Source organism: Paroedura picta, chromosome 2, assembly GCF_049243985.1.
Source record: "Paroedura picta isolate Pp20150507F chromosome 2, Ppicta_v3.0, whole genome shotgun sequence".
Classification (NCBI taxonomy): Eukaryota; Metazoa; Chordata; class Lepidosauria; order Squamata; family Gekkonidae; genus Paroedura; species Paroedura picta.
Window position 1 is genome coordinate 128,500,298 of NC_135370.1, and position 13,621 is coordinate 128,513,918.

At 43.1% G+C, this 13,621-nt stretch overlaps 1 protein-coding gene across 11 annotated transcripts in view; it reads right to left on the reverse strand.

Moving 5' to 3' along the window:
- MAP3K9 (mitogen-activated protein kinase kinase kinase 9) overlaps positions 1-13,621 on the reverse strand; it is a 94,066-nt gene that overhangs the window by 64,708 nt on the left and 15,737 nt on the right. For 10 of the 11 annotated variants that reach the window (XR_013228418.1, XR_013228419.1, XR_013228417.1 and 7 more), the window contains exons 4-8: positions 12,217-12,365; positions 8,109-8,284; positions 7,417-7,657; positions 6,527-6,649; positions 3,179-3,332 (exon numbers count right to left, since the gene is read on the reverse strand). Coding sequence is in view for 8 of the 11 variants with exons in the window: in XM_077322641.1 (XP_077178756.1) it covers positions 3,179-3,332; positions 6,527-6,649; positions 7,417-7,657; positions 8,109-8,284; positions 12,217-12,365 (843 nt within the window). In the remaining 3 variants the exon portion in view is untranslated. The remainder of the gene's footprint in view (positions 1-3,178; positions 3,333-6,526; positions 6,650-7,416; positions 7,658-8,108; positions 8,285-12,216; positions 12,366-13,621) is intronic. The other variant, XM_077322643.1, reaches the window with a different exon arrangement.

Genomic DNA, 13,621 nt, shown 5'->3' on the forward strand with positions numbered 1-13,621 from the left:
GACCCTTTCTGGGCTTCTGCAGCCTCTTTCACCTCCAATTGATTTGACCTTTCCTTCCTTCTAGATTCTGCCCCCGAGGCTATTTTCCTCTTAGTGAAGGAATTTTGCATATTCTGTTTGCTTTCTGTTTTGCAGATCAAGGAGCTCAGCTTCTAAGATCCTGCTCGGAGCTTGCAGGGCAACAGGACTGGAGGGGTCAGCCTACCACGATCCCAGAAGGCTTGCTAATTTGCATTACCCTGCAAGGAGCAGTTGGAGGCGTGACCTAACCAGTGTGGAGGACTTCCCCCACTGAAGGAGAACTTCCCTTTGCAGAAACCATGCTAATTTCCCCTTATCAGGCTTTGTCCCTCTATGTACCTAACAATTCTATATTTGATAACAGTTGCTATGAATTTGGTTGGGACAGACGTTAGGCTGACTGGCTTATAATTTCTTGGTTCCCCTCTGGATACCTTTTTTCAAGCTTCCTTCATAAAATAAAAGACTAAAGGTTCATTGGGCCAGACAAGCCAGTCTCAGTTTAAGAATGAGGATTGGAGGTCAGCAAAATATTCTAGAATTTCCCCGTCTGAACAAATTCCTGTTGAAAAATATGAGGGAAAAGGTGGAGAAACCACAAGGGGGTGCTATTCAACCTCTTTTCCACTGATATATTTTTGGGCTTCAGTGTTTACACCAAATTACAGAGAGCCCATTCATTCATCCTTTAATTACCTGGGAATAAGCCCTGGTCTTAGACAGGTAAATATAAATTATGTGTTTTGGCTCCATAAAAATGGAGTTCACTGGCGACTTGAAGAAAAGGGAAGATGAAGACCCACAGCTGTTCCCATGAAGTCAGATTTTTCAAGGTGTAAAATACTAATTTCCGTGTAGTTTGTTACATCTGATACAATTTCCCTCAAGTCGTTGGAGGTAAATATTTCCCAGAAACTCCCACAGCACCTGCACACAGGAAAGTAATACTTCCCCCTAGACGACGTATCCATTGCTATGATCTGTGCAAGTAATGTGGCAGTAGACGCATCACTGGGCATCTGCTGGAGATGGTTTGACACACTACTAATGATAACTGCCTCACCTTCCCCATTATTAACAGTTTTTTTAGTTAACTTTAGCAAGGTTTAAGACACAACAAAGTTACACATGACAGTTACAGCTGTGTGGCTCCAGCTTGCACAGCAATCAGATCAACTTCCATACCACTAAAAAAGTTCCCTGGCTACAATTTTCTTGCAGGATACCGGATGGGACTGTGCAGAGAGAGAAGTACCGTTTGTGTAATGCGCTAACCAGAAAACAAACTAGCAAACAAACAAAAAGAATATTGGAAGGCAAAAAGTTTTTAAAAGCCCACTTTACTTGCTAGCATTAGACTGCAATATTATCCAAAGAGAGGGACTTGGGACTTGGCCAGGTGGGTATGGCAGACTGGGGGGCGGGGGGGGGGGGAGAACTGTGCACAGGTAAGATCATGGCTTAAATTAAGAGTAAGAACAAACAAGGGTCAGTTAGCCTGCATAAAGGACTATGTTTTGAAAAAACAGAGTCCCTGTCTGCATCATTTGTCTCACTTGCATATTAACTACATATTCAGTTCCCCTGACCATATTTTAGAAGGCTGCACTCTAGCTTCCGCTTTATTGAATTAATATGAAAAATTAAATATTAGTTTATTTGATCCCAGATTTCACCACCCCCTACACTGTCACAGGCCCATTATGCATGGAGTGGAAGGTCCTCATTCGGGGTGGAATGGCGGTGGCTAAAATCACCAATTATGCACGCTGCAGGTGGCAACTGGGCGCAGAGTCAACGTATGCCGCTGAAAAAGCCGCATGAGTGAGATGTAGAAGAAAGTGGAGCTTCCCGGGACCAGGGCACAACCAGAAGCGGCTCCGGAGTAGCCTCGTACATAATCGGATACTCTGGGTTTTGCCGCCGTTGCATTCCATCAAGTGCGTAAGCGGTTTCCCTTCACTTCCTCCTCCACGTTCTCCATGCCGCCGTTTCAGCGGCCGTGCATAATAGGCCACAGTGAGCTTTTGATCATTAATTCTAGCAAGTACAACATCCTTGCGTTTATTAGAAGGGAATCCAGGGGTAGATGGACTATCAGTTGTGACCTCATTAAGCAGGTGCCAAGCTATAAATATTGAAGAGTAGGGTTTCTTTCTCCTGGGGTTTGGCACACTCAAATTAAACTGTTGCAGGGAATGCCAAGAGAAATGTTTTGGGCTTTGATATGAAGATTTTATACCAGAAGAGGTCAATATAGGGCGCCCTCAGCTATCCACTTTTTGTGGACAAGGTTATTGCATAGATGTTACATGGCTTTCAATTATGTGTGTAACAACAAACATTGAGTCCAATAGCACCTTTGAGACCAACAAAGATTTATTCAAGGCATGAGCTTTCGTGTACTCTTATGATTCTTGTTCCATTTTGTCTGAGGAAGTGTGCCCACACACGAGAGCTCATGCCTTGAATAAATCTTTGCTGGTCTCAAAGGTGCTATTGGATTCCATTTTTGTTGTGCTACTTCAGGCCAACACGACTACCCACTTGAATCTAATTATGTGTGTAGGGTAGTTTTAGAATTTTTCAAACTATACGGACTAAATTTTTGAGACCCATATTTGCAGTCTCCAGCTGCCTTCCCAACATGGTCATGCCCCTTGAGACAGGCTTAATGTCTCGAAGCCTGTGTCTGGATAGAGGATTAATTAATGGCTAAAGCTTGTTCTTTCCACTTGCATCTCTGACACCCCTTTCAGACAAAAGGGAAGAAGTGGCGTAATTTTAAAAACACATTGGGAAAGAGAAGGAAGAGAGAATGAAGCCAGTACTGTGGTAGCTGCTTCTGCTAAGCAATGTTATTTCAATCTGCAGAGTCAGTCAGATCTCCAGTGGCCACTCGGAAGCCATGCTGGAAAGAAGCCCCACTGTGCCAAACCCAATTTCTGAAAATACTTGGTGGGTGCCAAGAAAGGTGGCAACAGGCACCCACCAAGTAAGGCAGAGAAAAAGAGACAGACCATGGTTTCATGACACAGCAGAAACTCAACGTATATTATAAGCACTTGCCCCTTAATTGTTATTACAAGAGCAAGTTAACGGCTAAGTCCACCAAGGAGTTTTAAAATAAAGTATCTATCCCCAGAATGCCTCATACCCATCTTCGCCTGTTGTTAACTCCTTCGGACAAAGTGAACTTGGCCCCCATGTTCGACCTTTCTTCTTCGGGCCTCTCCTTTCTTCATCTCCTTCCTCTTCTTTCAGGAATGCTGCGTTGCGTCCCCAGGTTTTGTTACTCTCACTGGGTGTCACTGGGAAGGAGGAGAATTAGAGATGTGAAAATGCTGTTATCAAGCAGTTTTGAAGCAGCCTTTTTTTGACAGATTAATAAAAACATTTTGCTTGCCCTACATAAATCATATATAGAACTCGTGCCATAAGATATGCTAATCGGGAGGAGGGGGGTGTGCTAAGAAAAATGTTGTTATAATTTGGATCTGGGGTGGGGATGAGAAGAATTTTTACTATGAATTATTGTTTTAGGGTAAATCTAGGATGATTCACCAGGGTACCCTTGTTCTTAGCTCAGGCCTCTTGTCAAAATTATAACATCTGGTTGTATTCTTAGCAGTACATCTTCACTAGCCCAGATGCAAGGCACCCCCACATGGTCCCTTGATACAAGGGAGGGAGGAGCCTTTCCTGTAGAAGGATAGGGGAAGGGGCTTCACAGGAGACTGCTAAAGAGCATCCAATGGAGAACTGAATGTGTCTTTTAATACAATCAAATGAGGCAGCACTGCAAGAAAGAATAGTCTTTACTGTGTTCACACTCAAATGGCACAGTCATGAAATTTCAAGTCCTAATTTCAAATTCTGTGTTGAGACAATATTAGTATTAACTATTTTAATTTAATGTGAAGTCAAATGGGCCTTAGGAAGTCTGAGCAACAATAAAGCTAGTGGTGGTGACAGCATTCCAGTTGAACTATTCAAAATCTTAAAGGACGATGCAGTAATGCAGTAAAAGTAAAAGTGCTACACTCAATATGCCAGCAAATTTGGAAAACTCAGCAATGGCCACAGGATTGGAAAAGGTCAGTTTACATTCCAATCCCAAAGAAGGGCAATGCCAAAGAATGTTCAAACTACCGCACCATTGCACTCATTTCTCATGCTAGCAAAGTTATGCTCAAAATCCTACAAGCTAGGCTCCAGCAATATGTGGACCGAGAACTTCCAGAAGTACAGGCAGGATTTCGAAGAGGTAGAGGAACTAGAGATCAAATTGCCAACATACGCTGGATCATGGAAAAAGCTAGGGAGTTCCAGAAGAACATCTACTTCTGCTTCATTGACTATGCTAAAGCCTTTGATTGTGTGGAGCACAACAAATTGTGGCAAGTTCTTAAAGAGATGGGAATACCAGAGCATCTTATTTGTCTCTTGAGAAATTTATATGCAGGTCAAGAAGCAACAGTGAGAACTGAACATGGAATCACGGATTGGTTCAAAATTGAGAAAGGAGTTCGGCAATGCTGTATACTGTCGCCTTGCCTATTTAACTTGTATGCGGAGCACATCATGAGAAAGGCGGGATTAGAGGAGTCACAAATTGGGATCAAGATTGCAGGGAGAAATATCAACAACCTCAGATATGCAGATGATACCACTCTAATGGCTGAAAGTGAAGAGGAACTAAAGAGCCTGTTGATGCGGGTGAAGGAGGAGAGTGCAAAAGTTGGCTTGAAACTCAACATCAAGAAAACAAAGATCATGGCAGCCGGCCCTCTCAATTCCTGGCAAATAGATGGGGAAGAAATGGAGATAGTGACAGATTTTATTTTCCTCGGCTCCAAGATCACTGCAGATGGGGACTGCAGCAAAGAAATTAAAAGACGCTTGCTCCTAGGGAGGAAAGCTATGGCAAATCTAGACAGCATCCTAAAAAGCAGAGACATCACCCTACCAACAAAAGTGCGTTTAGTCAAGGCTATGGTATTCCCAGTTGCAATGTATGGCTGCGAAAGTTGGACCATAAGGAAGGCCGAGCGTCAAAGAATTGAGGCTTTTGAACTCTGGTGCTGGAGAAGACTCTTGCGAGTCCCTTGGACTGCAAGGCGAACAAACCGGTCAGTCCTAGAGGAGATCAGCCCTGACTGCTCTTTAGAAGGCCAGATCCTGAAGATGAAACTCAAATACTTTGGCCACCTCATGAGAAGGAAGGACTCCCTGGAGAAGAGCCTAATGCTGGGAGTGATCGAGGGCAAAAGAAGAAGGGGACGACAGAGAATGAGGTGGATGGATGGAGTCACTGAAGCAGTAGGTGCAAACTTAAAAGGACTCCAGGGAATGGTAGAGGACAGGAAGGCCTGGAGGATCATTGTCCATGGGGTCGCGATGGGTCGGACACGACTTCGCACATAACAACAACAACAATTTTAATTTGTTGCAAATGTGACAGCCAACCATTGTTAAGCACAGTAGCTGGTATTCATGCATCAAAAAGGAACAAAAACAAATTCCACTGTCCATTCCCTTAGCTAGCTTGGACAATGTAGGAAGGTTTTCATACAGCATTTGCTATTAGGTAAGATAACCTTCATTTCCCTGTCCCAGCTTAGCTATTCTATAACTGAAGTGAAGTGTTGCACTGCTATTGGGCAACAGATCCCTCTAACATTTACCCAATCAATATTTTACACTGCACCTATTACTACAATTGATGCACTGCTTCTCAGAGCAACAAAATATTGCTGGGTGTGTGCTAGGAAATGTAGCAGATAATTCTTTTGCTCTGGAGCTTTCTTGGCTATAAATGTCTGGACAAGTACAGCAACTGCACACCTATTGTGAAAAAAATCTAATCTGATGAGATCCATAGTACAAAATACAAACAAATGCGATGACAGTTTTTTGGGAGGCTAAATTTCTAGAACAAGATTGTTCTTGTCAAAGAGAGACACTAGGAGTGAACAGAAAATGCAAGCCTCTCAGAACAAATGGGATAACCACCCCCCAAAATCATGATTTATACATATAACATGTTTTGAAGAATCTCAACCTGAACAAATCCTAAATAAGCCTACCCAGGGCCAGGACCTTTTTGGTCCTGGCCCCTATCTGGTAGAATGAAGAGATGCAAGGCCCTGTTGGAGCTGACTCAGTTCCGCAGGGTTTGCAAAACAGAGCTCTTCCATCAGGCATTTGGTTGAGGTCAGGCTACCAGAAACATCTATGACCCCCCCCCCCAACACTCTCCCCTGTTAACATCCTGAATGTGACAAATAATGTGAGTGTAATGTGGTGAGCTATGTGAAGAGGGGAGCAAGGGACGCCAGTTGCTATTGGTTAATGATCATTGTTTTTCTCTCATGCTGGCTATAAATAGTTGTACACCACCTCGAGAAAGCTGGGTGAGAAGCAGTCCTATAAATTCAATTATAAATAAAGAAAACCACTGGGTTCTGTTTCACACATCTTACCGAAAAGTTAAGCTACTTACACTGGATGGCTCTGAGCCTGGGAATGACGGTAGGACTGGCAGGAGGGCTGGAGCAGCTGCTGATCAAACTCTTCCTTTTATCCATTGTTGGAGATGCCTGTACAGTAAATTTGTGCTGGAAATCTGTCAAAGGAAATCTTGATCAGGACACACATTACTGAAATAATACAAGGATTAAAGTTCCACCGGCTAATCTAACAGAAAACCATTGTACAATGGCTAAGCAATGCTCTAACCCAGTGGTCTCAAACCTGTACGAACCTTTGGACACTTTTGGAATTCTGGCACAAGTTGGGGGGGGGGGGGGGCAAAACTTCAAAATGACAGGGGGTGCCACTAACTAGAAAACAGCTGTTGCAGGAGGTGGAGCTACATACATAAGGAAACCCGAATGTAGGGCAGAAGAGGGGCAACTTATAAAAATGCACTGGGAAAGAGAAGTGAGAGAATGAAGCTACCATTGTGGTGACAGCAGCACCTGAAACAACACTGGTTAGGCCAGGGGTGGTCAAACTGTGGCCCTCCAGGTGTCCATGGACTAAACAATCCCTCCAGTGGCCAATCAGAGAAGAACTGCCAGGCAAGAGTCCCACAAAGCCCCACCCACTCTCTAAAAACACTTGGACACCAGTAAAGCTATAGGCAAGCACCCACAGGCAGCATATTGGGAACCTCTGCTCTAAGGGTCTCCAGCTTTCTAGCTTCACCCTCCGACTGCTGGTTTTCTGTGAAGCATACTTCACAGACTCTCTTGCTTTGAGAAACGGCTCAGGTTAAAATGGTGAACAATAATCTTAATTTCGTAGTGCCAAAGGCAAAGCAGGATTTCATAGAGCATGTTTTCTATGTACAACTCTGAGGAGGGGCAGACAGCTCCCCTTTGCACCCACCTGAAGGGAAACTGATGCGGTTGCCATCCTTCAACTTGAGACGGTTTTTCCTGAACTTGCCCATACGTTTTTTCACAAGCGGTTTATCTTGGCACAGTTGGTGGATGATTATGTTGAGCTCCCTTTCCAAGATGTTAATCTCCCGCTCTGCCAGCTCCTGCTCCCGCTGCCGCAGCAGCTGCTCATGGTTCTTCTGCTGGACTGCTGCTCTTGTTAACTCCTCCTCCCACGTCCGCAGCTCCTAGAAGGAAGGCAGACAACATCCAGTATCTGAATTGTTAAAAGCTGCTGCTCCTCTTTCAGAATTCTATACTAATAATAAACACAGAAATCAGCATCATCTTCTACCAAGTACACTGTAGAGATCAGCAAATCCTTGCAATGCAACTTCCTATGCTGCTGTATTTCTACACAAAGGAATACCAATCTTACCTTAACTCAACATAAAATGAGAAACACTGAATTAGAGTGGATATGTCTCTCACTAGATATACTATAGCTGAGAGTTGTCAAATTCATTTGTTACACAGGCTGGGCTGTGGGTGCCATAAAATGTAATGTCAAATACCAGAGATATACACTTCAGAAAGAATTCTTTTACTCTGCTTGAGCCACCTCAGCACCGCTTCCAGGTATCTGGCTAAGGATTCAGGTGCATGAAGTGCATGAAGTAAAAATCCAAGTCCGCTTACCTTCTCTTTGGCTCGTAGTTGGTCAAACATCTCCTGGATCTCAAGTTTCCAGTCTTCTTGGAGGGAATGGAAGGAGTCCTTTGGCATTTCAAAAAACCCAGACTCTTCAATGTTAGTCAGCTGGTTCAAAACGTCATCAAAAGATGGCCTGGAGTGAGGATCAGTATTCCAACAATCTGAATAGGATCAAGAGAGACAAATATTCTATGGCAGAAAGCACAAAACCATAAGTAGTTTCTTAACTACCACTATTTTATATAATCCTCCGTCTACCTCCTAATGCATATGAACTCCCCCTCACTCTCTCACTGAGTCCAGCATGGCCCCATGCTCTTTCGGGCTGCACTGCTAGGCCCAGTGTGGCTCCTGGGCTGAGCCACAACCTCCTCTTCTGGGCTCAGCATGGAGCCCTGGGGTGCACAGCTGCTGTCACTGGGCCAGTGCAGGCCTTGTAGTCTCTCTGGTTGTGCTGCCACTGCAAAGCTCACTGCAGTTACCAGGCTGTGCTACTGCCACCACCAGCCCAGCTTGAAGTCCTGAGGTGCGGGCTGCTTCTACTGCATACGAATTCAGAAAAACATAAACAGGAACACTTTATATTGAGGAATCTACGGTTCTTTCATCTGCTTCTGCTGCATACAGCACAGTTCCCAACCTCTTCCAACTGCTGAGATAGGTCTTTTAACTTCTCAGAAGATTTTTTAAAAAGCTTTTTTTTTTACTGTTTTACTTATGGGGAAAATTTAACATCCCACCTCCAGGGCATTTTTTTTTAGTTTTCAGACAGCCAGCTTGGTGTAATGGTTAAGAGTGGCGGCTTCTAATCTGGCGAGCTGGGTTTGATTTCCTGCTTCTCCACATGCAGCCACCTTGGGCTAGTCACAGTCCTGTTAGAGCTGTTCTCACAGAGCAGTTTCTCCTATCTCACAGGCTGTCTGTTGTGGGGAAAGCAAAGGGAAGTGATTGTAAGTTGCTTTGAGACCTCTTCAGGCAGTGAAAAACTGGGTATAAAACCAATTCTTTATCTTCTCCAAAATTGGAGACTGCCCCAAATTTGTTTTAAAAAATCTGTTTAGTGTTGGTGTGTTCATCCTAGATCCAAATTAAGCTTTAGCTTTCCACAGATGGAATCACACATTGCTATTAGAATACAAGATGATTAGAAGAACCCTTTTTTTTGTATACACATAGTCACTTAAAACTGCAATCCCTAGTGTTAACATGGCATCTTCCTCTCTGAAAGAGGTTTACAATGCCTATAAGACTAGGGTCTGTAGTTAGAAGTGAAGGACTTCAGTACTGCTATACATGTAGACTCTCATATGCCAGTCTTTGGGTCTTTTCTTAAAGCTTCACAGAAGCAGATATAGCTTATTAGAATTTATAAACAAGCACAGAAGGAGAAACAGTGGGCTAAATTTTCCTCTTTCAGATGTCAACCTGCCTCCAGCCTCCTAAAAACAGTGTGGGCCGAATGGAACCTGACCATTGGATTGGATAGATCCACTCACCCACACTTGTTTAGATGGCCAAATGGGGGACAGGCTGTAGAAACCATTAGGTTAGCTGCCAGGGAGAGGTAATGTTGGGCACAATTGCCTAGAGTCTTTTGGCTCCCTCCTGCCTTCTTCCACCAAACCACAATAAGTGTATCATCTTACGGCTGTGCACTGGATTTTGAATCACCTGATGCACTTCTCAATACGATTTGTTTCTAAACTTAGTGTCAGTTAAATAGCAAGTCCAAACCCATACATGCATACTTCATACTTTATTATTAGACAGATACATAGTGTTAAGATACAAACCCACTTTTTGTAAGTTTATCATGCTTTCACAGATTTCCAATACCAAACCAGTAAATGTTCATTTTTTTACATTCTACACTCACCAGTGACAGTTATTTCTGCATTAGGAACTTTTAGAATTTTCCCCATGATTTGTAGCACTAGAAAAGTAATAACAACTTTGTATTTCAGAGATGTATAAGTATACCTCTGATACCACACAGTTATTTGTGCACTCTTGTTAAAATGCTAAGTTGAACAATGTGCAAAATGAACATGTTTATACAACAAGCTGGCAAATAAAAACATTTATATATTAGCATATGCAGAGGCTACTGAATGGAAACAATATGCCAGAAGAAAGAAAATAATGCCACATATTAGGTTCTTTGGTTCACATCTCTTTCAGAGTGGAACACAATTAGCTATTTATTATTTATTTATTAGTTGGATTTATAGGCTGACGTTCTTGGTCCAGCCAGCACAGAGAGGCAAACAGCATAAAATAATACAACAAATAATACGCATTAGAAACAACAACAGTAAAAGCTAACCATCCAATCTCCACACACCCCTTCCACCACTGATTCCAGGCAATGATGTTGGCCAGAGCATTTTAGAGGAGGGGCTTCAGATCCTAATCTGGCCTCCTTTGAATGCCTGGTGGAAAAGCTCCATCTTACAAGCCCTGAGGAACCTTTCCAGTTCCATCAGGGCCCTTAGCTCGCCTGGAAGTCCATTCCACCAGATGGGAGCCAGGACCAAGAAGACCCTGGCCCTGGTTGAGGCCAGGCAAGCGGCTCTTTGGTTTTCTTTCCCTCCTACTCACAGCCCTTGGAGCTTCTCATCTGCTTCATTAAGCAAGATAATCTAAATGAAGCCCCTTCGACACAAAAAAAGAAGCACAGGGCAAAAATAAATTCCCCGCCCTCATGTTTCTTCTGTTGCTGACCAAACAGTAATATAGACAAATCTCCTGAAGTTTGAGATTTTAGTATGTATTTCTTAGGTGATGAAAAATCAGAAGCGGCTAATGTAAGTCCATTTCATTTCTAGCACCATTTTTCTAGGAAATGCCATCTAGTGGCTGATAATTTATCCAACATAACTGTCTAAGGTCAAACCACAGTTCAAGTTTGTAAAAGTGGACAAAAAAGTGAGTATCTGAGAGATACCCTTCCTGCCTATACCCCCCAGAGTCTTATGCTCTGCGGATCCCTGCCCCAGAGAAGCGCGTCAGACCTCAACAAGGGCCAGAGCCTTCTCAGTCCTGGCCCCCACCTGGTGGAACGAGCTCCATGAAGAGATCAGAGCCCTGCCCGAACTTCCACAGTTCCGCAGGGTCTGCAAGAGGGATCTCTTCCACCAGGCACTTGCTTGAGGCTGACCGACTCAGAACACCTGCTGGTCCCCCCAGACGCCTGTCCATGACTCTCCCAAAGTTACTGTTAATTGTTATTATATTATAAATGTGGTTTTATAATCTTTTGATGTTTTATTGAAAGTTGTTTTGATGTTATAGTCTGTATAATGTTCCATGTAAGTTATAATGTTCTGTGTAAACTGCCCAGAGCTGCAAAGAAATGGGCGGTATAGAAATCTAAATAAATAAATAAAGGAAATAAATAAATAAAACAGCAGACACACTACATGGCCTGGTTGTGGACTGGGGAAGGGAAGTGGTTTATTTGCAGACTCAGCACTGCCAGAACTGCATTCTCAGAACAACAACATTAGAAGAGGTGCTTTTTATACCCCACTTTTCTCTCTCCTAAGGAGTCTCAAAGCAGCACACTATCGCCTTGATTTATTTATTTAATTCTTATATTTATATACCACCACTCTCAAATGTCTCACAGAGATTTACAAAAGTCAGTAAAAACACAATAATCCCCCCTAAAAATACCCCTTAATACATAACCAAGATGGTGAACAATAAAATACCAATCCCCTATTTTACCCCCCGTTCAGCATGTGGGTCAGTAGCTCTCTTGCTGGGAGCGAGGATCTTAAGCTAGCCTCATTAAGAGATCCTCTGATGGTAAGACCAAGACCCCACCCTGGCCTCAGCCATGCGCCTGGCGGAAGAGCTCTGTCTTGCTGGCCCTCCGGAAAGCTCACAACTCCAGCTCCCTTCCTCTCCCCACAATAGTCATCTTGTGGGGCAGCTGGGGCTGAGAGAATTCTGAGAGAACTGTGACCAACTCAAGGCTACCCAGCAGGCTGCATGTGGAGGAGTCCACTGCTCTTAGCCACTGCACCACACTGGCTTCCAGGGAAGAAAAGAATGAGCAACTTAGTTAAGCTTGATTAACTCTTACCTTCCATCAGTCTGGCAAAAGGTTCTGGGCATGTTGAAGGAATGGGAAGGGCAAGTTTATTCATGGCAACACCATATGCAACTGCTAGGCCATCAATTCCTCGAAATGGTACTTCTCCAGTTAGCAATTCCCATAGCAACACACCATAGCTATTTTTTAAAAAAAGCAAAACTGGCTTTAGCTTTAATTCTATAAGCCACCTCTTAATGCCAACTGTTTCCTAAATTAATAAATGTAGGCTAGAAGCAACATATTCAGAAGTCAAAGTTATCATTTATTTTCTGCCCCCAAATAATCAGCATTTTTGCATTATGCAACCCAAACATGTGAAAGAAGCATCAGCAGGAAAAGTAGATTTGGCCACATATAAATACTTTCGATGAAACAACATACCCAAGAAGTAACTAAGCAGTGTTTTGTTAAAAGTATTTATTAAAGTGTCTTTAATGTACTACACAAAAAGTAAATACTGGCACAGCACAGTTATGTTTACCAGAGAGAGCACTAATGGGAGGAAACAGGGGGGTGGGGGGGGGATGTCCATTCCCCTCAAATTCCTTGTTGGTCCCTCCCCTTGTGCATGTTATAGTGTTGAAAGTGGAACTATTGATTTTACTGAGACTATGCTAAAAGCCTTGGGTTTTTAACTTGATTAATAAATTCTGGTAAGTTCCACCCCATATAGATCCCTGCTGTTGACCTTTTTAAGTTCTTGGCAAAAAATGACACCTACATTTATCTGACCCATCCCTTTATAGCTTTACATGGGAATTGTGAAGTCTGTTTCTTAAAACTCCCCTTAATGGATATTCAAAATAAATAGGTTGAGACACAGTCTACCATTCTCTGCTAAAGCCTGCCTTTGTCCTTCACCTCTCCTAGAAACATCAGCAACTGCAGACTGCACCACAACAGGGAGAAAAACAATTAATCCAACAAAGCAGTCTGTTTATGTGTGACATGACGGCACACGGGGACTGTAAAACTCGCTCCTAGAAATCCACAGAATAAATGAATTCCTAGAATTACTCTAGAGAACAATTCTGGCAGGTGATATCTGCAGAAACCCCTGGGGGTCCTTCACAACCTTTCAAAAAGACCAGTAAACACTGATGGGCACACACATATGGTAAATTATCAAGTACATGCATCCCCTTTATTCTCCCAAGACATACCAAGTCCTAAGATCATTCAGTTTAGCTTCAGCTAGCTGCATATTTGTCCATGGGTGCTCTAGTAAATGAAATTTTCTTCAGGAGTGCTTCAGGGCTGTGTTCACGTGAAATGAACTAACCTACGTTTATTAAGACATCTGCTTTTGAATGTCATAACTAAATGTAGCCTTTAGGTCTCAGCATGCTGAGCCAGGGAAAGGAAGAAACTCACAAGCCCAGCAGTCAACTAG